This window comes from Paroedura picta, chromosome 16 (assembly GCF_049243985.1).
Source record: "Paroedura picta isolate Pp20150507F chromosome 16, Ppicta_v3.0, whole genome shotgun sequence".
In the NCBI taxonomy this organism is placed as follows: Eukaryota; Metazoa; Chordata; class Lepidosauria; order Squamata; family Gekkonidae; genus Paroedura; species Paroedura picta.
In genome coordinates, this window is record NC_135384.1 from 26,572,868 (window position 1) to 26,600,467 (window position 27,600).

Here is a 27,600-nt window from a genome sequence, read left to right on the forward strand (position 1 = left end):
TCCAGGTTGGGGGAGACCTGGAGATTTGGGAGCTGGAGCCTGCAGAAGGTCAGGCTTGGGGAGGAAAGGAACCTCAGAAGGATACAATGCCGTAAAGTCTGCCGTTTTCTTCGGGGGTCCTGATCTCTGTTGTCTAGAGATCTGTTGTGATGGTGGGAGAACTTCGGGCTCTGTCTGGAGTCTGGCAATGCTAGGAGTAAAGCTGTCCTAAAATGTGTTTCCTTTTTTTCCCCCAAGCTAGAACTCACTCAAGAAAGGGGATTGCTGATGGGGAAAGGCAGGAGTTGAATCTTCACTCTGTAGGTGACTTGTCTGAACTGGCTGCCCCGCCAGAGATGGAACCTCTTTGTCAAGGAGCATTATACCTCTGAATACAAGGAGCTGGAAACACACGCCAGGGGGCAGTCAAGAGCTTCATGCTCTGTTTAGGAAAGTCCAGATGTCTGGTTGGCCGCTGGAGGAAACAGATGGGATTTGATGGGATCCAGCCATGCAAACTCCCCCACCACCACCACCCGTTTCTGTAACAGGATGTTTCTCATCGCCTGGTTTCTCTTCCTATTTGTTTATGTAATTAAGATATTTATACCCTGCTTTTCTTCCCAAGCGGCAACTAACTTGGCTCTCTCCTGCTCCATTATCCTAGCAACAATCTCGGTTGAGGCCAAGAAAATGACTGGGCCAAGAGTCACTCAGGGAGGTTCCAGGGATGAATAGGGACTTGAACCCGCTTCTCTGACCCTCCAACCAGGCTGCCACCACTTTAATTATCCTTCCTTCCTTCCTTCCTTCCTCCATCCTTCCTTCCTTCCTTCCTTCCTTCCTTCCTTCCTTCCTTCCTTCCTTCCTTCCTACATCACTTCCAATCTCCTTCCTTCCTTCCTTCCTTCCTTCCTTCCTTCCTTCCTTCCTTCCTTCCTTCCTTCCTTCCTCCTTCCTTCCTACATCACTTCCAATCTCCTTCCTTCCTTCCTTCCTTCCTTCCTTCCTTCCTTCCTTCCTTCCTTCCTTCCTTCCTTCCTTCCTTCCTTCCTTCCTTCCTTCCTTCTATTTCTATACTGCCTTCCCATGATCACATACTTACATCGCAATCAGAAATAGGTTAGGTACAGTTTCCCCCCTCCCTGCATCTCCTCCGAGCTTCTGGCAACAGAAGTGCTGACACCCCATGCTGAGAAATATGAGGACAACTAGTCTGGATTCGGTTGAATCATTGCAAGGAGATCAAAGGTGCCGTTAGCACGATTAAATGTAAATGCCAAGTGCACACCACATTATTCTTAAACAAACAAAACGGGTGCCAAGGGCCTACCAGGCTGCGATTGACCAATCAGTCACACAGAAAATGGGACTTCCTGATACGGTTGCCACCTCTGGGTTGGGAAATACCTGGGGACTTTAGGGGTGGAGCCAGGAGTGGGGAAGGTCCTCAGTGGAGTATAATGCTATGGTGTCCACTCTCCAAAGCAGCCATTTTCTCCAAGTAGGCATGTACGCAGCTCTGCTTCTCAACCCTTTTCTACACCATCGTGCCACGTCTGGGGTTTCTCGAGGCCTGAAGAATGTCTCAGGGGATTCTCAAGGGTAAAAAAGTTGAGAAGGGCTATCCTGATCAATTGTGACTGATCCCAGCCCTCATGGCAGCCATTTTGTGATGGGTTGCAACTTCCACGGCAGCCATTTTGTGTTGATGCCAATTGCTTGTTCTCTGCATTCCAAAAGTGTCCACAGTCCAATGAGGTTGGGATCTCTGGCTTAGACGATGTCATAACTATCACTCTACTGGATAAATTGTTGGGAGCAACCAGGCTTCCACGTAGGCCTGCCGCCTCCAGCTTGAACCTGGGGATGTTCCCCCAGAATTAGTCTAAGAGATCAGTTCCCCTGAAGGAAATGGTCACCTTGGAGGGTGGACTCAAGCTCCATCCCTAAATCTCTGTGCGTTTCTCAACCTGGAGCTCCCATGATCTCACTTTGTCCCTCAAGGTAACAAAGGGCAGAAACCTGGTATCCTAATATTGAGGCATTGTAACACTTACTATTTCCGGGTTTACTTTCCCGAGAACGGACACATTTTTGGATGGCTGATCCTCGCCCTTTCTGACTGGTACCATCCCAACAGTCGGTTCTCTGTCCTCAGCTAGGAGGTGGGTCTGCCAAGTCAGTGAAAGGTTCATCTCTCCGCTTACACAAATCCCCTCACCCGAATTCACCCACCTGAAGATCATTCTAACCAAACAGGCCTGTGCAAACCATTTTGAACTCCTAACATCTGCCGGAACTATCCAGTTACTAATGCTTTGCTTATTGCTAATGGTTGGGCTGTTAATACTCCTTTCTGGTTGGCCCGAGATGTTCATTCTGCAAGGATTTAATATTGTCAAGTTATTATTATTTACTCCCCTTTCTCCCTGCCCTTTTTCTTATTTCATTTCTGGATTTTATCCACTTGAAATTAAAATACCAGAGACCTGAGTTGGCAAGGATTTGTAAGGCTGGCTTCCTGTGTTCCTGGCACCCCTCTTCTCTCTTGGGTTTAACTGTTTCCTTTCTCCTTCTTTAATCAAATGGAGACCTTTTGTTGTTGTTGTTTTTATTGGATTAAGGCGACGTATATAACATAATGTTTAGAATTCAATAATTTTATGTAGAAAGCACGCCAACTTGGATGGAAGCTCCTCCCATCCTCTTAGACCCATTTGTTTGTTATTTTGGTTTACTTTCTGTTTTGTCGTGTTTATTTTTACACCATTTGTATCTTTCTTTATTGGTCAGAGCAATAACGTTGTTATGATGGCTTATTTTCATGCGTCATCGTACAGTTTTGCTCCGTTGCATTTTTCCGATGTGGTTTTGTTTAGATGTCAATAACAAAAGTTGAACAAGAAAACAGAAAAAAAAAAAAGAAGAGGACAAATTTCCATTGAGACTGGCACTTTTCTTCCTGGCATCTTGTTTTTTACAAGCAGAGATTTTGAATGTGTGTGTGTGTGTTTCATATAAAGGCACATTTAATATTTTCTGAAGTGATACCGACTAGACCAGGGGTCATCAGTCCCCGGTCCGCGGCCCGGTGTCGGGCCGCAAAGGCCACGGTACCGGGCCGCCGCCAGCCACGCCTACCTTTCCCCGCCGGCAGGAAGAAGGAAGGGAAGAGGCAGGCGCAGCTGCCGGCATGGCGGTGACACAAACGCGCATGTGCGCTGTTGCCGTGCATGTGCGTTAGCGCCACCTGGTGGCGAAAACACGCATGTGCGGCAATTGCGCATGCGCGTTTTCGCAGCACCCGGGCCGTCGGCTCTTCCCTCACTCCGGAGGCGGTCCCTGACCTGAGAAAGCTTGGGGACCGCGAGACTAGACCACTAAACCACAGTGAGACCTTTTATGCACGGCGGCAGCCATACTGGGCTGCCACCGGTTTCAGGATGATTCCCGTGGTGGGTAACAGAAGAGACTGTGGTGAGGCAGCTAAAGCCCAGCTCTGCGAAGGCTCTGCTCGTGTTAATATGGATGCGCCTGATGAGGAAAAGAGCGTAAGGCTTATGGCCTGAGCCTCTTGAACTATGTAGGGGAAAGTGGACTTCTCTTGTTTGCTTTGGATCCACTCCTCTTATCGTCCTACTTTAATCCTCGTCTTTTGCTACTGTTGGCCCTCACGCCCATTGCTGACCTTAGGCCTCACGTCGCTCCCTGCGTGTCTCCTTGTGTTTTCTTTGTAAAATCTGATGCGGGGGAATTTCTGACGCCAGCCGTTGTGAAAACACAAACCCTCCTTCCCTGCTGAAGCTCTTATTTTGATTAACAAGTCAGAAATGCGAAATGTGTTGCCCCCAATGAGCTTGGCAAAGCGGCGGGAGTCTCGCCGCATGTGAAACACTGTTGGGGAAGGGGAGGGCTGGACATCTTAGGCTGAGGCCCAGCAGTGTCTCAAGCTGGGCCCGTTTGTAGATAAATTTAGACTGTGCATAGAATCCCCGGCCTTCACATGCAGGGCAGTGGAGCCAAGAGATACCCGGAATGGACCCCACAATACTGAGCAATTGCCTCCGTGACATTATGTGATTTGATGAAGCTAATTATTAATGTGATAAACCATCCATATACTGAGGAGTAATCACTGAAGAAGCTTCTGGAAAGCGGGTTTATTACCCGGGCCCCTGTTTTGATTATATTGGAATAAACCTTAGGGAGAATATTTGGAACGTTGAAACATTTATTTATCAGCCTTCCTTTTTCCTTGGTTTCTTCGTTGAATCTTTGAGAGGATGCGTCGGTTCTTCTTTCGATTTGGTCCACATTTGGGGGCAATGAGGAGGGAAATATGTGGTAGCCCCCACCCACCCCCCACCCCTTCCAGCAATAAAAATAATTTAATTTCATTGTAATAAACTGACACCCTCTAGTCAGTTCAAGGCAATCAACATGTTTCATGAGGCCACTATTTCATCATAGGTAAGGAGTACCCCAAGATCTCATTCACACACACTGCTATCCAGAAGTGTATCTTCTCCAGTAGGAATGCATCTCATTTGTGTGAACCAGATGCAGAACTCTGCACTTCTCCTTATTGAATTGCATCTTGTTCTTCATTGCCCACTTTTCTAGCATGTTCAGATCTCGTTGAACTCTATCTCTATCTTCTGGGGTGTTTGCTGGTGGGACCCAGGACTGATCCCTGTGACACCCCACTGTTCACCTCCCTCCAATTCGATGAAGCACCACTGATGACAACTCTCTGGGCGAGGGGTTCTAACCAGCTCCCTGTCCCCCGAACTGTCTGTCCTTGTCCTTTTTCTGTGGATAGATTCAGGCTGGCCTTGCAGATGGATCTTTTGGAGCTACTAGTGGCACTCTTGATTTGAGTCTGTCCTCGTTTTTAATATCATGCTTGGAAATCCATTGTAAGCCGCTTTGAGATGCCTTCGGGTAGTGAAAAACAGGGTATAGAGACCAGCTCTTTTTCATCTGCCTCCAAATCTCCAGACTCACAGTATGTGTTATTGTAACATCTAAAAAGGACAACAACCACACACTTCCACTACTTCTGGTAGAAATGTGTTGGCGAGGGGGACAGCTGGCCTCCTTTCCGGTCCTCTCTTTCTCCCCCAGCCTCCGTAACTCTATGATCTCACTGCCTTCTCTCTCCTTGGTCCTTCTCTTCGAAGAAAACCGATATGCCCAAGGAGGCAGGACAGCCTGCCAGAGGTGACGGGAGAGCAGCTAGCAAGCGGCTGGCTTTTGTTCAGCATCCATGCTGATGGGGCCCGTGGCCAGCTGCCTTCAGCGTGCGCGTCCTTCTTCTCTGCGTGTGATTATCGGCCAAGCCCTATCAGAAAGGTGGGGTGGGACGGTGGCGGAACAAACAGGCTGAGAGCGCTCGGCTGGTTTGCCAAGGAAACGAAGGAGCAGCTGGAAACGACATTTATCATATCAGCACGTTGGTCCCGAATGGCCAAGTCATTAAAATGAAGGGTTCCAGTATGACGGCCTTCATAGTCTTCGTTTTTAATTGGCAAGAAACACAAGCTGGAGAGGCATAAATCTTATTCGTGTGTGTGTGTGTGTGTGTGTGTATGCACCTCCCCAATAGCTGTAGCCTTCATACAAGGCGATCTTCAAGCAGATACTTCACATGAATGGTTTAAGCTGTTCCCGCATTGAGCAGGCCGTAGGACTAGATGGCCTGCAGGAGAAGAAGTGAATTTAAGCAGATGGTGAGTGGGTGGGCAGAAGGGATTGTCTCAGTGCTTGGCTCTTGTGGCCCTCTCTTGCGTGCCCAGGGAAATGTCAATCACCACTTTGGGGTCGGGAGGCGAATTTCCTACCGGACAGACTGGCCAGGGAGTCTGGGTTGCAGGAGGCATCATCTGGGCATGAGATTGGGGTCAGGTAGCTGCGAATTTCCTGCAATTCTGCAGGAGATTGGACTAGATGACCCTGGAGGACCCTTTCAACTCTATGATTCTAAGAAGAGCTGGTGTTTGTACCCTGCTCTTAACTGCCCAAAGAAAACTCAAAGCAGGGTTATGTGGCCTTTCCCAGAAGTTCAGATGTCCAATGATACCTGGAGCCAACTTCCAGTTGGTCTACAGGCCTAATCTCTTTCTCCATGGTGGAAATTGTAAATGATGGATCGATCAATTGATTGGCTGGCTCCTGCATCTTACTTCCACACCCACTTCTCTCAAGGAGCATTTCACCACTTCCAGGGCTTCTCGAAGCCTGGAAAATATTTCAGGGGATTCCTCCACAGTCAAAAGGTTGAGACAGGCTGTATTAAAGACTCAGAGGAGCACAGTTAAAATCCAAGAGAGTATACCTCTATTCCTCGCAAAAGGGCTGACCTTAAATAGTTGCTGTTGTCGTAATCAAAACTAAAGACCAAAACGTCTTGGTCTTGGTTTTTGAGTGAGGGGAAAACAGGGGTACATGATGATATCATGTCTTGCATTTTCTTCTTTGGAGAAAAAGCCAAGATGGGGAAGATTCTCTCGTTTTATTCTTTGCAGCCAACCGGTGAGAACAATGAGGCGGAGAGACAGGGACTAATTGCATGCCACTCAAGGAGGGTAGTCTCCTTGCCAGAGGAAATTCCCCCTGGGAAGGGAGCTCTGAGCTTCCTCCTCGTTGATCAGGTGTGTGTCAAGACCTTCCCACTTTCCCAAGGGGCCAGGAGGGCCAGCGGCAAAGCGACAAGGTTAGGGTTCCCTTTGGACGAAAGAGCCCTGGAGACTTTGGGTGTCTTGTGTCATAATGGCTTTATTTACAAATATACAAGCAGAACATACCTGGAGGCAAAGCAGTGCTGCCTTTTGCCAGCAGAACCACCTCCGGGTTTTGTGAAATTTGGCTAGAAATTCTCTCGGACAGCTCTCAATCCAAAAGTCACTGTTTCTCTCTCTCCAACGCACCCACCCCACCCCACCCACCACTTTTCCAGTTCAGGAAAGATCCACAACTGTTCAAGAAACATGGAGATACAATCCCTGACTTATATAAACCATTTTTTTAATGCAAAAAACAGTGATGGATCCATTCATGTGAACTGACGGGGCAAAATTCGTGGCACCAGGTGACTTTGCTTCCCCACGGAATCCATTCTGTGTGGCGATTCTCCTGATCATCCCAAGGTGTGTGAAACATTTCCTTACCTGTGCTGGATTTTCCTGGAAGCGCAGGTATGGAAAGTGGAAGCTGGCTTGTTCTGTTTTTCAATCATTGTTTATTTGTGATGTTTATAAATAGCTTTCCCCAGAAATGCCCCAAGTAAGCAATGTACAATAATAGCAACTTTACAATTAAAAAATGAGGAAGAGCAGTAAAATTCACAGCAATTCGAAAATATGTATAGATGCTAAGCAGAAATTTGCAGCACTTGACTGCACACAAAAAAGTCTGAGGACAATTGTCAAGGAGACCAGGAGAGTCACCGCACAGAAGTGGCTGGCCAAAGTGTGCAGGGGCTCATGGGAATTGTAGTCCACAGGCCTCTGAAGAGCCACAGTCTGGCCACCCCTGCATAGGAGAAGGACCACACCTCCATGAAAGAATGATGTTACACAGGTTTTAAAAGCCATGTGGCTGTTGGTGACCCTAATCTTCCCAGTAATGTTTACTAAATGATTGTAGATGGTATTGTCTCAGGATTTGGCCTGGTGTGTCCGTGGACAAGGGAGGGGGCGCTGAAAGAAAGGGGCATGGTTCAGTTGTACAGCATCCTCTTGGATAGCAGAAGGTCCCAGGTTCAGTCCCCAGCACCTCCACTTAGTAGTAGTAGTAGAAGAAGAAGAGTTAGGTTTTATACCCCACTTTTCACTGCCCGTAGGAGTCTCAAAGCAGCTTATAATAGCCTTCCCTTCCTCTCCCCACAACAGACACCCTGTAAGGTAGGTGAGTCCGAGAGAGCCCTGATATTACTGCTCAAATCAGAACAGTTCTATCAGGGCTGTGGTGAGCCCAAGGTCACCCAGCTGGCTGCATGTAGGGGGATCTGGTAGGAGGATCAGGTAGGAGGTGGTGGGAAAGGTCTTTACTCTGGAGAGCTACTGCCAGTCTGGGTAAACAACAGTGGCCTTGAAGCTTCATGTGAAGGAGGTACCGTCATATTGTGTGTCATTAAAATACAAGGAGATGCGAGTCAACAGTTGCCATGTGTCACCTGCGGCCCTCGGCAGTCTCAGTCTCCAGCTCCAGTTCTGCCGGATACCTTAGAGAAGAACTAGAAAGCTTTAGAACTGGTGCTGCTCCATCAGGAAGTGGCAAATTCTGCTTTGCACAGAATTCTCTGGGCAGAACAGAATTCTCTGCACAGAATTCTGTCATGCGGAACAGTCCAACCAAGTCAAATGTGCCTATCAGCTCCTGTCTTCCCTCTCAAAGACTGTGGCAAACATGCTGGACGTTTCCATTATGTCCTGAATGACCTTTTTCCTCTCCCCCAACTTATATATATAACTGAACCTGCGACTTGACTGCTGGGAACTTTGCTTTGTGACGTTCTCACTGATTCCTCAGGAGATGTGAGTGTTGATAAGCAGTAGGCCAGGCGTGGCCAAACAGTGGTTCTCCAGAAGTCCACGGACTACAATTCCCATGAGCCCTGGCTGGCTCATGGGAATTGTGGTCCATGGACATCTGGAGAGCCACAGTCTGGCCACCCCAGCATAGGCAGTATAAATGTCTTAGTGAAAGTAGCTCCTTGCAACCAGGTTGTGGTTGTGGTTGTTGTTGGCTTATTGTTTTGTTTTGATGCAGCATTATAGGAACAAAAGGCTCACAATTTTCAAAATAGGTTTCAAGTTCTCTGTTCCTTCTTACGGCTCGTGTCAGCGCATAAAGCACACGGCCACGCATGTCTTTTCGCACCGTCCTGCCGGATAGGAATGAACGTGCCCCCATTCGCATTTCATGCTTAGCACGATAGCCCTGCAGTCCCCGGTCTGGCGCTGGGAGCGTGACAATTTGCCTCCATGGAAGGGCTGCAAGGACAGCAGGGAGAGCTGAAGAAAGACTCTGGAACAGCTGGAGGAAAGGAACACAGCTGCTCTTCGGGCTCAGAGGTTCTGCAGCAGCCATGGAGCACATGACTGAAGTTCACCGTGCAGCAAAGCACATGTCGTATTTCACAAACTGCCCTGCAAGAAGTGAGCAAGATCCGCGGGCTGCAGTTGTAAAACCCACATCCTGCATTTGGGTGGCTTGCCAGAGCAATGTCTGTGTGTGAGGGAAGGGCACGTTCCCACCCAGGGGAGGAGAAGAAGGCTCTGATATGCCGCTTTTCTCTACCGGAAGGAGTCTCGAGGCCTGGATTTCGGATCAACTAGCGCTCAGCTCCTCAGTCGCCAGAACTGTGCCCACACTTGTTGGCCTAGAATGCTTTAGAATAGGGGGTTGCGTTTCTGATGATTCTCCCATGTCAAAACAAGGCCAAGGGATCAGCATGCATTCTGCCCAAGCTGTTCTTTCCCCCTACATAACAGAGAACTTTTAGACAGGACAGAATTCAAGCATGCCATTCCGTACCCTGCTGCATAAAGTGATTTAATCCGGCAAGGGTAATGGCCCGGGATGCTCCTGATCCTGCAATGAAGACTCTGCTCCCATTAAGTTCAGGCTGCTGCCAGAGTCCTGCCCTGGACGTCTCCTTTCCTGAGGAGAAGCTTCTCCAAAGGCATTCGGGCCAAGCTAGATCTGACGGGGCAGCATGTTGAAGAGCAGGGTGCGGCCCTCTGAGCCGTGGGAACTGCTCCACCTGAGAAGGTACCTTTTTTCCCCCCACAGGAAAAAAGGAGGTGGTGGGGCTGGCATTGCCAAGCTCCATGGGGTACTTGGAGATCTTCCATTATTGTGGTGGCTCTCCAGGTGACAGAGAGCAAATCCCCTGGAGAAAGTGGCTCCTTTGGAGAATGGACTTTGATAGCAGGATAGTCCCCTGAGGTCCCTCCTTGTCCCAAATGCCACCCATTCCCAGCTCCACCCCCAGAATCTCCAGTTTCTCAGTAACCCTCAGTAGCAGGGGTAGTCAACCTGTGGTCCTCCAGATGTTCATGGACTACAATTCCCATGAGCCCCTGCCAGCAAACGCTGGCAGGGGCTCATGGGAATTGTAGTCCATGAACATCTGGAGGACCACAGGTTGACTACCCCTCCTCAGTAGGACTCTTTTCTTCTCGGGCAGCCAGCATGTACAGAATTCCCCCAGAAGGACCCTTTCTTCTACAACTAGGGGGATGACCCGCCACGCATTTATCCCACAGACCTCAAGACATCCTACGTGGTTCTCCTTTCCTTCCTTTTAGCCTGTGAGGCAGGCTACCCAAGGATGGAGGGAAGGAGGAACTGACCCCCTGGATCGAGGACATCTCAGGTCATGGAGCGTCTCAGCCATGCAACCGCTCAAGGGCTCCGTTTATGTATTTCATTCCAGCTGTGCTGGCGAGAAGCCAAGCTGGCCCCGGGTGCTCTGAGCGTTTCCGTGGTGGGAGGTCTGCTCAAGCTGGCCTTGAGGCGGTGCCGGTCTTTGTCATTAGCACTGGGTAAGTATTCCAGGCTTCAATCAAAATGTTTCCACACACACACACGCACACGCACATGAATAATCCTATGACACTTGAGTTAAAGCAGGGGTAGGCAAACTGCGGCCCTCCAGATGTCCATGGACTACAATCCCCATGAGCCCCTGCCAGCATTCGCTGGCAGGGGCTCCTGGGAATTGTACCCCATGGACATCTGGAGGGCCGCAGTTTGCCTACCCCTGAGTTAAAGTCTGCTGTTTGTGAAAATTCTACATATCGTTTGCATATGCTCTCAGGGCTAGAGTTGTGTGACCGTGAGCCGATGCAGGCGTGCTTGTGAGGTGTGCTTTGCGTACACTGAAATGGAGCTGAGCCTTTGCACTGATATCCCTCTGATCTGCCGCCAGCGTTGGGGGAAGTTCTTTGCTTCCACGTCAGGCAAGGTTTCGGCTAGCTGTTCCCACCCATGAAGAATCGACCGCCCTTGCCTTGGAGCAGGAGAGGGTGCCGGGCTGCGGCAGGAAGCTGGGCAAGGAACCGGTTCGACAACAGTTTGGCCGCCTTAGACGCAAGATAGGCTCGTTAGACGAGGTCTCCCCCCCCCCCCGCCACCCGGTCATCATCCTTTCCCGTTTCTTAGCAGAAACCCTTGAAGAAGGGACGGTTCTCCAGCGGTTTGTGCGGAAAGCGAAAACTGGTCTCCCCGGGCCGCCCGATCAAAAGACACCCCCAAGAAGTTGCAATGAAAGATTTTTGCGCTTCTGTCGTCAGAGGTCGCTCAAAGGAAAAGTCGTTTCCAAAGAAGGAACTCTGGCTGTAAGTCACTGCCAAATGACAGGCCCAAGAAAGTGGGTTGGCCATCCTGTGGAGACTAATGCAGAGGGGGCGGGAGAGATGTTGCTGTCATGTATTGCTCCCCCTCCCACAAAAAAATAACACCTCCTCCCCCCCCAGTGTGGTAATCATGTCCCAGCTGGCGTTTCCTCTGTCCTTCCAACAGCACCAATTCAGTTTCCTTGGCCGCTCACCAAGGAACGCCGAACGTCCACTTCTGGCCCGTCAAGTCACACGGGGGCACCCTCTGTCGGCTGGTGGCAGTCCAGCTCTCCCTTGAGCTCCAGGCTTTCGGGCAGCCTGTTTCCGGTTTTCCGATCCACACACCAACATTTCCCTCGCTGCCCATCCAAGGCCGGGTAACACTGGAGAAGAAGGGAGGGGAGAGGCTTTCATGCTTGGCCCAGAGCACGTGCAGTTATTAATCAGTTCATTCGAGACCGGCGTGGGCCCGGCAGGCTGAAGCCAATTCTGCTGGCTTGCCAAAACCGTATTCTCATTGTGTGTCTTTTCCCCTCTTCCAGTATTCTAAGAGCCCAGAGCTGTTGGGTGCAGGGCTTGAGAGGGATTACCAACTCAGTAATTAACATTATCAAATCAGTATTTAACATTATTACCTCAAAAGCTTGCGTTTCCAGGTGTTTATTTTTAAATATCCCTTCAACTTGAATTTCAACCATCAAACTAGGGCAGGGGTAGTCAACCTGTGGTCCTCCAGATGTCCATGGACTACAATTCCCATGGGCCCCTGCCAGCATTGGGAATTGTAGTCCATAGACATCTGGAGACCACATCTGGAGGACCCCTGAACTAGGTGTCTTCTGCCAATGGGCTGAAAACCTTTTTGTTTCGTTTGGCATTTCCTCTATTATTCCCCCTTCCTAACCCATAAAATCTCAGTGTTTTGCATGTATCTTAACAGCTTTGCATGTGTAATATATATGATATTATATATCTGTTTTAAATTGTTAGCCACCTTGGCAGCTCTTGTAATGGTAGGAAGATGGGATACGAATTTGGTAAAGAAATAATCCATGAACGACGCAAATAAATACAGAGCATCAATGCCCAAGATGGAGTGTCCATCTATAAGGACATGAGAGAAGCCATGTTGGACCAAGCCAATGGTCCATGCAGTCTGTGTCAAACCCCAGATGCCATCAGGAGGTCCACCAAAGAGCCAGAACTCCAGGAGTCCTCCCACCCCCACCCCCCAGGCTCCAAGAAAACAGAGCATCACTGCCCCAGACAGAGCGTTACATCTATACCTTGGGGCTAACAGCCACCCATGGACCTCTGCTCTAGATGTCTATCCAATCCCCTCTTGAAGTTGCTTGTGGCTGTAGCCATCGCCTCTTTCTGCAGCATCTCCGCAATCATGGAACCCAAGACCCTCAAATTTATGGGTAACTCCCACTGGAGAGATATTTAAAAACCAATTCCATACGCTTTTAAACCTCAGTGTATATAAGTGGAAATCAGGGAAGCGGTTCTAAAGGCACCAGTATCGAAAAGCAGGCTGTTTGAAATGCACCATTGCTGGCTTTCTGAACTTACGCAGGGCCAAGCAGGAGCGATGATTTACAATCACACTGCAACCTTCCTGAACTTTAAAGCACACATGTGATTTCAGTTGCACAGTTTGGAATTTTGATGACTAAATTATAGCCTTGCCTTGCCTTTTGACAGGGGAATACATTGTACTTTGGCCAAAAAAAAAAAAATGTGGAAAAGATGATGAGAAGGGAACCCAGATCAGAAGGCCTGCCTCAGGGACGAATCAGGCCTTTCCAGAGCTAATGACGGCAGGGGAAAGGGTTCAGTCCAGGAAGACCACAGGCAGAGGGCAAAGGTTAACCGCCCTTGTACTGTGGCTCCAATCGGAGCTGGACCCACACACGACGTGTTTTAAGATGCTACAAACACCAACTCTGATCATCTTTTGATCATCTGGTTTGGTTTTGTATTGAAAAGGTCCCACTAGATACCACTAGAAAGGCCTTGAGATAGCGTGTCTGAAAAAAGCCACGAGTCCACAATATGACAGTCTGTGGTTGTGGTTGTTGTGAGTTGCGAAGTCATGTCCGACCCATCGCGACCTCGTGTGTTTAATGGGAGGGAGATGGGTTGATTCAACATTAGTGGGAACCCAAAACAGCTCACGACAGCATTTTCCCCTCATCGGTCTGGGGATGGGAAGGTTTAGGGGGAGGAGAGGCCACCTCAGCAGAGTAGAAGGCCATATAGACCACCTTCCTTCCAAAGCAGCCAGTTCCCTCAGGGAAGCTGATCTGTGCCAATGTGGGGGGTTGTCCAGACCTTACCTGGAGTTTGGCAACCATGCCACCCTTTCTGAGCAAGGGGAGCCAAATGCTCAAGAATTACCTGTTTGGGGTGGAAGTTCCCGTTCCGGTCACAGTTCGGGATGATGTGCAGATCTTCGTGGGTCCGGGTTTGGAATGCAGCTAGTCTCTCCAGTGCTCTGTGAAGCTCGGTCTGACATGCTCCTTGCACCTGCGACCAAAAGAAGATGAAGAGGCATCACTTCATACATTCACTCTTCCTGGTAGGTCTGCTCCTGGGGCCAGGATGTTTGTTTCCATGGTTTCTGACATGTGGATCTCGGTTTTCCCTCTCTGGGATGGGAATTGGTGGGAGACATCGATGCAAGGGATATATTTTGTCCTTTATCCACCCTGGTTTCTGTTGGAGCACGGGAGCTCCGTCCCCTGGACAAAAGAGATCTAAACAATTCTTCCCTAAGGTGGGAGAATGGAAGAAAAAAACATTCCGCACAGACAGGATAATGCACTTTCAATGTGCTTTGGCAGCTGGAATTTCCTGTGCAGAACAGGAAAATCTACTTCTAAAGTGCATTGAAAGTGCATTATCTGTTGTGTGCAGAATACGCCTCCAGTGTACTCCATAAAGAACATAAACTATTTTTGTGATATCGGATATGATTTATGGCTCCACCTCCCCTGGAGATAAGAAGGCAGGACTCCTCACCGCTGGCCGAGCATCAGGTAGGTTTCCAGTGTTCCTCATCTTGCCCCCATGGTTCATCCGGTCACGGAGTTTGGCTTGCTGCTTCTGGAGGCATTTTTTGTCGTGACTGCTGCAAGGGTTCAGGTTGTTGCTGGGGAGTTCGACTCCCTCCTGTTCTAAAGGGGAACAAAGCAACAGGAGGATGAAAAGATTCAACAGAAGGGTTTTAGTTTGGGGGGGGGGGGGACAAGAATCCAGGGGTGCAATCCCAACATGTTTTTTTTGTTTAAAGATAAACATGTATCTCAAGGTGCTTTGTAAGCATTGCTTGTGAGCATTGCTTGTTCAATGCCTTTCTGCCAGGCTTGCTATCTACCTACCTGTGGTGGATAAACCCCTGCCCTCTGCCCCAACCCCCTCCAAACTCTCAAGAAATGAAGGAGCAGGAGGGGGAAAAAATTGTCCTCTATAATGTTGCTCTAGGAATTCCCCTCCATGCTTCGTTGCTCTTTACCACAGAGTTCAGGAGAAATTCCTAATCACCAATAGTGACATCATATCGGCCACAAACTCTTCCCAGGCACCAACCTCAGACCCTCTCTGTATTGGCATTAGGAAAACTTCCTCGTGAATTGTGTTCCCTGTGGGTCTGTCACCCTCAACATCCCTATTTCCCAGTTTGCGGGCATTTAATAGCATTGATGAAGTTCTCCATCCACTACTTTTCCCTGTCCTTTTCTCCATCTCCTCCCTGCACCTCACATTTGCTGGCATGAGCAGAGGTCCAAGTCTCATGCAGTGCACAGTGAAAACCTTGAGTGTCATTAGCAGGGGCTTCCTGCTAATCATTAGTTATAAAGGAAGGAGACAAGTTTCCAGGTTACAGCCTGTCCACACCATTAATAACAAACACCCCCCTGGTAGTAGCCATCTAAAGAACTTGGGAATGTCCAGCCTGGAGAACAGAAGGTTGAGAAGGGACAAGATTGCTTTCCTTAAGTATTTGAAAGGTTGTCTCTTGGAGGAGGGCAGGGAGAGGTTCCTGTGGGCAGCCGAAGAAAGGACTCAGTAATGGGCTTTAAACAGTGCATAGAACTAGATTTGCAGTCAGAGTAGTTCAGCAGTTGAATCAAGGAGTCTTTAAGCAGGGGCTGGATGCTTTAAGCTGATCCTGCATAGGACTGGAAGACCTGTATGGTCCCTTCCAACTCTATGATTCTATCTCGGAATAAGAACATGGGCTTTTCTTGTTGCCCTGTAAAGCAGTCACCTGAAAAGTGAAACTGGGGAAAAAATGATCCATGACCGTTCTGAGCTCTCCTCTCAAATTAAAATTGCCAGTTTGTTTTCAGCTCATGGTCAGGTTTTCAACCAGCATGCAGCTCTGTGTGCACGAGTGTGTGTGTGTGCGTGTGTGCACACCCACGTGTGTGAAATCCCTAAGGAAGGCACCACAGGTAGAAACGGGGGGGCAGTCCTTAACCTCTGAAAGACAGGTGGGCACTGCTTGAGCCCTCATCGGATTTGTAGCCTGCCAGAACCGCGATCCGTTATAATCTCATCATTGCACTGATGGGTGGTTGCAGAGCCTTTGGCTATTTCGCTCCCCTTTAATCCCTGTTTTGGTAAAAGACTGGAGGCATTCTGCGCATGCTCAGAGAGGCTATTGCATCACATGTCCAACTCCAGCAATCAGAACAGAACTTCAGCATCCTGGGGCGAATTAAGCTTTGGAGAGGGTGCAGGGCCAGGAAACTGGGCCACGGAAATTCTGGTTTGGCCACCTTTCTCCAAACTAGCCCGCACACAGCCCTTTTGTGGTTTACCTCAAGTGCCCCCCCCCCTCCTTTTTCTCTTCTCTAAAGCTTGCCCAGTTGGCTCCCTCTGGGTTTCTGAAGCAAGGCTGTTCTCTCCCCAGTTCCAAGAGAGCGGGATCCAAGTTTCCATGTAGAGTGTGCACAGCTTTTGATCAGCTTCCCGAAAGCTCCCTCAGAGATGCTAGATTGCTTGACTGCTGAGATGACGGTTCCCCTCCCCCTCGCCTTTGAGAGGGATGAGCCAAAAAGGACCATCTCCTTAAAAAAATCCAAAAAATTGGCATCAGGAAGCCGAAATGGGCATGAAAACATTTGCTCCTTTATCACAAGATGGAAAGACGCAATAGAAATGGGATAGCCATGTTGAGCCTTCGGAATTTGGCCTTGTCCCTTATGGGTAAGGCCTTCCATTCGGCTAGGGTTACCCGTCTTCAGTTGATCACCAGGAGATCAGACAACAGAGATCGGTTCCCTTGGAGACATTGGTTGCTTTAGAGCAGGGGTAGTCAACCTGTGGTCCTCCAGATGTTCATGGACTACAATTCCCATGAGCCCCTGTCAGCATTTGCTGGCAGGGGCTCATGGGAATTGTGGTCCATGAACATCTGGAGGACCACAGGTTGACTACCCCTGCTTTAGAGGGTACACTCTGGGGCATTGTACCCTATTCAGGTCCCCCCCCACCCCAAATCCTGCCCTTCCCTGGTTCTACCCCTCCAAATCTCCCAGAATTTCCTTGCCTGAAGCTACTAGCTCTAGCTCAGACTTGGAGATTTGGGGATGAAGCCTGGGCAAGGTGGAATTTGGGGTGGGAAGGGACCTGAGTGGGGTACAATTCCCTTGAGTCCACCCTCCAAAGCAGCCAGTGTCTCCTGGGGAGCTCAACTTGGCTCTCTGGAGATCAACTGCAACAGTGGGAGATCTCCAGATCCCACACGGAGGCCGCAGCAAACAGGAAGAAACTGGAAGAAAAGCGGGAAAAGCCGAGAAGCCAAAGCAGAAGCAGCTTATGGAAAGTCTACATTGAGGTCCAGAAAACGAAATGTCCTTTCGTCAAGTCTGCTAGTAGAAATCACACAGGCATATTGAATGGTTGTCACAATGCCAGAATGTGAACCGGTTTAAATCATGTTTTCAAATAGATTTTAGTTCAGTGACGTGAATGTTTTACAAATTTTCACAACTTGTCCTCATAGGGAAATCCTATTGTTTTTCTTTCAAATGTTATCCAGGGGGCAGAGTCTTCAGTGGAACCTCCTCTGTGATTCCCTCTAGTAGCCTCTCTCAATTTTTTTTACCGTTGAGAAACCCCTGAAACATTCTCCAGGCATCGAGAGAACCCCAGATGTGGTGCAATCATGCAGAGTACGGTTGGGAAGCAGAGCTGTGGACACGCCCACCCGAGGCCCCTCCCCTCCCACTCCTGGCCCATCATTGGTCAACGTGTCCATGTATGGTCATATCACCCAATTAATGTTTAACACATTTAAAAGCTATATTAAAAATTAATTCACTCCCACCCATTCGGCAAACCCTTCCAGGGCTGTCAAGAAACCCCAGGGTTTCCTGGAACCCTGGTTGAGAAAGCCTACTCTCTAGTCTGGAGAACCACAGGTTGGCCACCCCTGGCCTAAAGCATCCTTGATAAGTATCTATCCAGCTGCTGCTTGAAGACTGCCAGCAAGGGGGAGCTCACTGCTTCCTTAGGCAGCCCATTCCACTGCTGTACTGTAGCCAAATCATAAATCTCTAGGAAGAGTTGCAGTTAGAAAACCATGTAAATAAGTTTGACTTGGTATGTTCTGCTAAGGCAGAGATCTCAAACTTATTTGTTGCAATTGACATAAAAGGTGCGTTGCCGGGACCAGGTGAGGTGTGCCATAAAATGTAATGCCAGGTATGGGAGATAGGAATCTCATAAAGGACACAGGTAAACCCAATTCTTGAAAAATGGTTTGCACTGATTAATTTTTTTGCTGAAGCAGTTTAAAAAAAAATCATTACAGGCAACTTAAACAAAAAATGAAAGGGTGTTTTTTTTTAACTAGAGGGGGGACACCAAAAATTGGTCATGCAAACCATAACAAGGAGGAAGTATAGATTCAAATGAGTAGCCGTGCTGGTTTGAAGTAGCACAATAAAATCAGAGTCCAGTAGCCCCTTTAAGACCAACAAAGATTTATTCAGGGCGTGAACGTTTGAATGTAACAGGATTAACTTTTGCTTATATATTCCTACTGTTATGATGGTCAGTTCATAGTCTGCCGAAGGGTGCTTGCACTCGAAAGCTCACGCCTTGAATAAATCTTTGTTGGTCTTAAAGGTGCTCCTGGACTCTGATTTTAAGGAGCAAGTAAGTGAGCCACGATCAAGAAAAGCCCAAACAGTGGCTAGCAGGGAATAGAATACTGACCATATTAAATGCTAAATAAAATAGGTTAGTCAAAAGAAAAGAAAAACACAGCAGAAGTTAGCCAGTGAACTCGTCTGCAAAGACATATGTCATGTTATGCCAGGCCTTTTCAACCTTTTGACTGGGGAAAAGCCCCTGAAATAAATGCAATCTGACCTATGCGGGATACAGCAGGCCTGGGGCATCTTGTGATTTTGGCGTGATGCCTCTGTTGATACCGCCCAAGCCTGCAGTTGACTTTTTAACCATCAAATCAGACTGTCTGCTCCTATTTAGCTTCCAGTCCACAAGGACCCCAAGATCTCATTCACACACACTGCTGCCCAGCGGTGCATCTCCCATCCAGTACGTACGCTTCTCATTTTTGCCATGCAGGGGTCGAACTCTGAGCTTTTCCTTATGGCATTGCATCTTGTTCTCATTCGCCCACCTTTCCAACACGTTCAAATTTCGTTGAACTCTATATCTTCTGGGCTGTTCAATTCTCCTCCCAATTCAGTGTCATGGGCACATTTAATGAGGAGTCCCTCCACCCCCTCATCCAGAACGACCATAGAAATGTTGAAAAGTACCAGACCCAGGACCGAGTCCTGTGACACCCCACTACTCACCTCCTTCCAATGCAACGAAACACCACTGACAACTACTTTTTGGGTGCAAAGGTCTAACCACTTCCCTATCCATCTACCTCTCTGAAAATCCAGATTGCAGTTCTTCGGTTTACCCATAAGGACATCATGGGGAACCTTGTCAAAAGCCTTACTGAAATCCAGGTAAGCAACATTAACTGAGTTTCCCTGGTCTAAAGGTAAAGGTAAAGGTATCCCCTGTGCAAGCCCCGTGTCATGTCTGACCCTTGGGGTGACGCCCTCTAGCGTTTTCATGGCAGACTCAATACAGGGTGGTTTGCCAGTGCCTTCCCCAGTCATTACCGTTTACCCCCCAGCAAGCTGGGTCCTCATTTGACCGACCTCGGAAGGATGGAAGGCTGAGTCAACCTTGAGCCGGCTGCTGGGATTGAACTCCCAGCCTCATGGGCAGAGCTTCAGACTGCATGTCTGCTGCCTTGCCACTCTGTGCCACATGAGGCTCTTATTCCCGGGTCTAGTGAGCCCTAAAAACTTCATAGTTCCATTTTTGTCCTAACTACCAGTTGAGATCCTCTTCTTAAACCAAGCTTTCTTCCTGCAGAGGTGAGACAGGTGGGCCTTTAGAGGCAGTCAGCACCTTGCCCTTGGAATGCCCTTCTGAGGGACCAGGCCAAAACCTTTTGTTCTGAGACATTTAAGTAAGAGGCTCCTATCGTTTTAAACCCATTTGATGCTCTGCTCCTAGCCTGAGGAGTGTTTTACCAATATCATTTCAGACCGCTCCCTATTTGATTCTCTTATACCTTGGCTGGCTTTTTATTAGCATTTTTATTGACTTGGCATGTTTCATTTGTATGTTTTTATGGGTAGGCCTTGTTTTATTGCAGTCCCAGCTTTGTTTTATTGTGTGTTGCATTGAGCAGGTTTGGAGAATGAGCATATTTATCGTTTCTGAAATAAATAAACCCCGGATAATTTAAGAGTTTCCGTGCAAAGCCCAGCTTGTGGACCTCTGGTAAGAAGAGAATTTCTGGACATAGTCCGAGTTTTGGTTATGCTTATACTTATTTGGAGAAAACAGCCATTTCACAGTACATGTCACGTTTGGCCATCTCTTGAAGACAATCTAAAATCCCTTCCTGTATGAACAATACGCTGTACCTTTTCAGTCTAATAATAAAAGGGTGTCCATCTGCCTGTCCCATGTTGGCAGAGGAAGAGTAAAACACCAGGATGCTTAAAAGAATGAAACAGTTGGATTTAGAAGAGAAACAAACTTTTTATAAATCTCCGTTAGAGGGCATAAATTGACCCTAGCAGGGATTTCAGTGGTCCAATACCATAAAGTCCACCCTCGGCTGTGGGGAGAGGAAAGGGAAGGAGAATGTAAGCCACTTTGAGACTCCTTCAGGTAGAGAAACGTGGCATCTAAGTACCAACTTTTCTTCTTTTTCAGTAATCTCAGGGCTTTCTCAGCCTCACCTCCCTCATAGGGTGTCTGTTGTGGGGAGAGGAAGGGAAGACGAATGTAAGCCGCTTTGAGACTCCTTCGGTTAGAGAAAAGCAGCACAGAAGAACCAACTTCTTCTTCTAAAGCAGCCATTTGCTCCTGGGGAACTGATAAATGGTAATAGCGACATATCTCCAGGTGGCACCTGGAGGTTGTACAAGAAGACAGGGGAAACTACTTCTTGATAAGAATTAATGCAATATAGAGAAAGTTTATCCAGGGCTTTAAAAGAACAAACATAACATTATAATTCTACAAAAGTGTTGTGTAACTAAGAATGTCACTGGAAATCCAAACAAAGAATTGGTTCCCAGGAGGGCCTTATATAAATCAAATAGATAAATAAAGTCTGATAACGTTCATATCCTAATAGTAACCATCATGGTTTTATGACCAGCATCTCATGAAACATGCAAAAGACTGCCAAGCAAGTCACAGGGTGACCTTGGGCCAGTTATCCTCTCGGCCCAGCCCTCTTCACAGTGATAAAATAGAGGCGAGGAGGAAAATGGAGACTGTTTTCGGTCCCCATTGGGGAGAAGCGGTGGGTATAAATCAAGCTAATGATAAATCCGTCTGCTATTTGGAACGGAAGGGAGGGCTTGTCTGTGTGTGGCACGTGTAATCTCCTCAGAAAATATGTGAGTACAGCAAGTTCCTGGGCAGATGAGGGCATGGAGCAGAAAGGAACAGAAAAATCAGAGACTGTTTATACCAAAACCAGGACCTACAACATCATTATGAGACAGAGCCAGTTTGGTGTAGTGGTTAGGAGTGCGGACTTGTAATCTGGCATGCCAGGTTCGATTCTGCGCTCCCCCACATGCAACCAGCTGGGTGACCTTGGGCTCGCCACGGCACTGATAAAACTGTTCTGACCGGGCAGTGATATCAGTGCTCTCTCAGCCTCACCCACCCCACAGGGTGTCTGTTGTGGGGAGAGGAATGGGAAGGCGACTGTAAGCCGCTTTGAGCCTCCTTCGGGTAGGGAAAAGCGGCATATAAGAACCAACTCTTCTTCTTCATATAAGAACCAACAAAGAACTGGGCAGAAACTAGCCATCAGCGTATAGAACCTCCTCTGGGAGAGACGATATCTAAAGATTAAAAGACCTGCCGTGATCAGAGGGGTGAAGGAAGAGCCGATGGCAAAGATGGAGCACGGAGGGCTCTGAATCGTAACTGTATGAAAAAATGTTACACAGGCATGCCCACTGAAGCCGAGGCGTCCAAGTTCCGGAAACCAGCAAGGTAATTGAGCGTGTTCCAAGAGGAAATCAGCTGTCCGTAGGTGTTAGAATAGAAAATTCTTCAGCCTGAGGTCATCTCATTGTTCCCTCATGAAAACAAAGAGCAAAGGAAGGCTATAATTATAGAAGGTCTTTGGCCACAGCATCCGGCCAATTCTCTAAGGGCGAACCTGGAGGCAGTGTGTTGGAACAGGATGGGAATTCCAGGGGGAATTAATTGGAGGCACTGCTCCTCTCATCTGTTCTGGTCTGAGATTAGTTGCCATCCTCCTTTCTCATTCCTTCACCCAACGGCTCCTTATCAGATGACGGCCCCTCTTAATAATAGATTTAGATCCAGGAGGGACTCTCAACGCTCCTTAAATATAGTAGCTTACCAGTTTGGTTGGAGTACTAAGGATCCTGAGGCCAAAGAACCATTCCCCCAGGTATATTTCAGGTTTGCCTTGGTGCAAAATCTTTGATAATTGGCCTTCCTCAATGCCAAAATCTGGCCATCGTATCTAGGGACTGAGAGATCTCTGTTGTTTTTTCTGGGAGATTGGCGGATTCCTCGGATGTGTTGATGTTGGCAGGGAATGTTGGCACAATCACTTCTCGGTACCCACAGAGGCATTTCATGGAAGTGCACAGCCAGCTAGGAGAGGTTTTGCAATCTGGCCTCTCTGTGCCTTCAGAGAAGTTCACAAAATGGAGCCTCCTCCTATGAGAGTAGTTTTCGAAGAAACTAAGATCCCATTCCCAGCATCGCCAGCCTCCAGGTGGGGCCTGGGGAACTCTTGCTGTTAACATTGATTTCCAGATAGCCGAGATCCTCTCCCTTAAGAAAATGGCTGGTTTGATCTCTATGATCTCGTACCTTACCAAAGTTCTCCCCTCCCCAGGGTCCATCTTCAAAAAATCCAATCCGGAAGTGGTGATCCTCAACAGAAGCTATTTATTTGGGGTGTGTGACTGTCTCACGCAGTTTGAGTTGCCAGCCTCCAGGTGGTTGTGCAAAAGAAGAAAACACAACACAACTAGGTAAGAGTTAATACAAAACGGGGAAAGGTAATTCAATGCTTTTAAAACACAAACGCAACATTGTAATACTCCGAAAGTCTGTAACTGTAGGAATGCTACTGGAAAGTCCAAATCCAACAGGGAACTGGTAAAGCCAGGTTGTACCTACCTCACAGTCCTTTAGATGTTTTAGGAGTTGTTACTCTTGGCGTTTGTGCAGTAAAGTTTTTGTTGGCATCTGTCACAAGCAAAATGCAGGCTTTACTGGTTCCTCTTTTGGATTGTGAATTTCCAGTGGCATTCCTACAGTTACACACTTCTGGAGTATTAAAACGTGTTTGGGCTTTTAAAGCATTGGGTAAATTTTTCCCAGATTGTATAAACTCTTACTTAGTTGTAAAACCTGGCGGGTTTTCTTCTTTTGGACGACTGCAATATACTGTGTATCCAATTTTGTATTTGTGGCTCTTAAACTCCAGGTGATGGTTGCAAATCCTAGGAAGTTGGACTGTCTGGAATTATGCCCCAAACGCCACCCTCCTCTGGCTCTACCCCCCAAATCTCCAAATCTCCATTCTGGAGCTAGCAACCCTAGATGCAGTAGTGAACTGCATGCAGATTTCATAGAAGGTGGTGGATTAAGTTCTTGGCATCTGAAGGCAACATGAAGAGTTGCAAACATTGAGGGGGTGGCAGGTGACAGTGGATGAGCGAGAGGGATGTGAGTGTCCTGCATAGTGCAGGGGGTTGGACTAGATGACCCAGGAGGTCCCTACCAACTCTATGATTCTTTGATTCTATGATTGACCCATGAGGTCCCTTCCAACTCTATGATTCTATGATTCTCCTGCAGTTAGATCAGTTCCCTTGGAGGACACAGAAGCTTCAGAGGGTGCACTCTCTGGATTCGCATCCCTGCTGAGTTTCTTCCCAACCCCAACTGCCCTCTCAGGCACGGCCCCCTTAACCTCCAGGTATTGCACAAGTCAGAGCTGGCAACCGTACCTCTGCCTGAAAGCCCCTGCTGACCAGAGGATGCAATACTAACCGAGAGAGACCAGTGCTCACTCTATCGTAGCTTCAGAAATTCCTACTTGCCTGGGCTGATTGCTGCAGGTGGTTTCCGTAAACGAACCTTGCACATCACACAGGGCGGTAACTTCAGCGCCCCCCTCCTTTGCTTTCCCCAAGAGGAAATGTGGCCAAAGTGCATTTTATCAGCAAGCCTCTTTTTGGCACGCAGACTCCGGGCCAAGGACCCCAGCAGCTACCAGGAAAGCTCAGTAACCATGACAAAAGCCAGGCCCTACAGCCCTTCCCCCACACTGCCCCACTTCTATTTATATGTTTTAAACCGAGCAAGCAAAAGGCACTGTGCCAGAGAATCAGCCGCTCTGCAGTTTAAAGGAGACTGCAGTCTTCCTTCTTGATCCTGAAGTACATGGCACGATACGTGGCTGGCTATCGGTAGAAAAGGTTTGGTCCCTCCAGCACTTCCGCTCCCCGCTGGGGATATGGCCCCATCATTGAGTCTCCCATTGTAAAAAGATGAGAGGTTTAATTGAATGGTTTTCAAGCTGTGCTCCAGAGCAGGGGTAGTCAACCTGTGGTCCTCTAGATGTCCATGGACTACAATTCCCAGGCTCATGGTAATTGTAGTCTATGGACATCTGGAGGACCACAAGTTGAGTACCCCAGCTCCAGAGAACCCTGCGGTTCCTTGGAAGTATATCAAGAGCAAATCACTAATCTTCTTTAGGTATTATTCGAAACATCTTTATTACATTTCCTCTCCCTTCAGTTGTAGGTTGGTAGGGATAAAATGGAAACAGAGCTGATCGATAAAAATGAATGCTAAGATGGTTTTCAAAGCGTACGCAAGAAATCTAGCAACACGCCCACATCATGTGAAAATAACGGTCCCTAATGGCAGACGACGTTGAGATAGGCACGGCCTATATCGATGATCTTCTGGTGAAGGATGCAGCCAAAGGAGCCTGTTGGGTGTATTCTAGGTCAGGATTCGAGACCCTGGGATCTGTGGAGCAAGGGACCACGTGACACCAGAGCCCCATGATGGGGAGAAGAGTTATAATGCCAACTCTCCTTTCTTGGCTACATTCCTTGTACAAGCCATGAGAGTTTGGGCAGCTTATAATGAGGAAGGAAGGAAGGAAGGAAGGAAGGAAGGAAGGAAGGAAGGAAGGAAGGAAGGAAGGACGGACGGACGGACGGACGGACGGACGGACGAACAGACTTGTAGGTGGAGCCTGGGAGGCTAGGAAGGGAGGGACTTTAGGGGGTTATAATTACACCCCCGGCCCAAATCAGCCATTTTCCCCAAGGAAATTGATCTCTGTGTCCTGAAGAGCGGCTGTAATTCCAGGAGGTTAGCAATCTCTGTGTTCATGGCCACGAATGTTGAACACGCTAGCAATCCACCCTACGGTGTACCCAAAGCATGGGGATGTGATCACAGAGGTCTGCTTATTCCCTCTTGCTGTATCTTTGCCACGGCTGAAGAGGAACTGAGGATTTGATGACTTTACTCCCCCCCCCCTCCCATCTCATGCCCTAATCTTTTAGGCCCTGAAATTGCCTGGCAGGGGCTTGGGGTGAGGCGTGAGGCGTACCTTGCACTGGCATCTGGTCAGACGAAAGCAAAAGATGCATAGCTCTTGAGAGTGGCACATTACGGCTTTGTTAAGCAGCATGTAAGGAGTGGGGGAGGAAAATAAAAAAAATTTAAGAACCATAATGGAAGAAAGTATTAAAGTGAACTTGGACCAGGGAGAGTTTTGGCGACAACTTTCTGGGTTAACTGCGACTCCAGTGGTGGGATAACCAGATGTTGGCAGCTGGGACGGCGAGTGTCAAGAGAGCACATCTGGTTAGTTTGACGTTCCTTGCAAAGGACAGATGCTGAGAACTGGGGGCATTTAAAGCTTCATATAATTTTGTAAGAGCAAACATGCTTTCTCCCCAATATGAGTGTGTGTGTTCTCCCTCTCCCTTCCCGCTGAACTCCGTTGCAGCTGCAAGGTCGGGATGTCACGCCGGGAAGCGCACGCTCCCACGCCCGCCGTGGTCTGTATCGAATTATCGATCTCTGCGAACGGAAAAGAGCTCTGTGGCGCTCCTGCTTTGAGGATGAGCAATGCTGGCAAGCTGAAACCAAAGCGTCCGCCAGAACTCCGGGCCTCTTGCCAGCTCCTGTGAATGAAACGGAACAGGGTCTCACTCTGCAAAAGCCTACGAGGGGGGCTGCAAGGAGTCTTTTAGGGAAGTCCAGTTGGGCTACGGCAGGCTGATGCACAGAAGAGGGCCCGGGATACTTGGTTCTGCCAGCCCCGAGGAGCAGAATACAGCTGACAGCTCTCGATTATCCTGATAGCTCTTTAAAAGGGTATCCCTTTTCATCTTATATGTTTCGAAATGAGCAAATGTGTGCTGGGAGAAAGGAAAAGCTGAACCAGGAAGTCGGTATCCTCCAAGATACTGAGAAACCTTTTTAGACTGCATTAAGAATAGTTGGAGGAAGAGGAGGAGAAGGAGAAGGAGAAGGAGAAGGAGAAGGAGAAGGAGAAGAAGGAGAAGGAGAAGGAGAAGGAGAAGGAGAAGGAGAAGGAGAAGGAGAAGGAGAAGGAGAAGGAGAAGGAGAAGGAGAGTTCACCATTCATTTCTTCAGATTTATATGGAAATCAGCCTAAGAACCCTTCTTAAGGGGCGGTTGACAAAGGGAGAGGGAGAGGATTAATTCTGTATTAATTTACTACCCAAAGAAGTCACGGCTGAATTTCTGTCTTCAGTTTTTAAATTTAAACTGACTGATGTATTTTGCCTATCTCTGGTTATCTTGCTAACCTGCTTTATGCCAATAAAGGTATTGTGTTTGTGTGTGTGTATTAATTTAATGCCTACCTGTATGTCTGAAATGGAATTAGTAAGACACCTGACCGCTTGCAAACTTAAATGGACTCCGGGGAATGGTGGAGGACAGGAAGGCCTGGAGGATCATTGTCCATGGGGTCGCAATGGGTCGGACACGACTTCGCACCTAACAACAACAACTTTATGCCAATAAAGGTATTCTGATTCTGATTCTAACAACAACAACCTGACCGCTACAGTCACCTTCTGAGAGGGGTGGGTGGTGACGTAGGAGAGGGCTTTCTCAGCTGTGGCCCCAAAACTCTGAAACTCTCTTCCCCCTTCCGTTGCCATCCACTCCCAGGGGCTGAACACTTTTCGTTTCGTTTCAGTTGGTGTTCCCTGAGGGCTTTCCCCTTCCTACCCAATGTTTTGATGTTTCTGTATACATTTTAGCTCTGGTTTTAATTGTTTTGATGCCTCTTTTGTTGGTTTATTGTGATTTTATTTTGTATGTTTTAAGGTTTTAATTGGTTGGGCTGCCTTGTCGACCCTCATGACGGCAGAAAGGTGGGGGGCATAAATGTTGTTACATAAATGAATCGACGAATATTAGGATAGAATAGTTTAGGACTGTGAAACCTAGATGGATGAGGAAGGCTATCGTTACGTCCTCGTATGTGTAAAATGGACGGCCAGTTTCTTCCTCTCATTTTCTCCCTCTTCCGAGACATGTTGACAGAGATCATTTCCCCCCTTTTCTTCCCTACAAGGTTAAAGTCTGAAGCTGCTAGCTGGAAAATGGTTCCTTT

General features: G+C 48.1%; 1 protein-coding gene across 1 annotated transcript in view; it reads right to left on the reverse strand.

Moving 5' to 3' along the window:
- Positions 1-6,739: 6,739 nt before the first annotated feature.
- The window catches only part of IGFBP4 (insulin like growth factor binding protein 4), a 36,574-nt gene continuing 15,713 nt past the window's right edge, over positions 6,740-27,600 (reverse strand). Inside the window, exons 2-4 of the mRNA XM_077312883.1 lie at positions 14,358-14,512; positions 13,734-13,862; positions 6,740-11,713 (exon numbers count right to left, since the gene is read on the reverse strand). Of these exons, the coding sequence (XP_077168998.1) occupies positions 11,579-11,713; positions 13,734-13,862; positions 14,358-14,512 (419 nt within the window). The 3' untranslated portion in view covers positions 6,740-11,578. The remainder of the gene's footprint in view (positions 11,714-13,733; positions 13,863-14,357; positions 14,513-27,600) is intronic.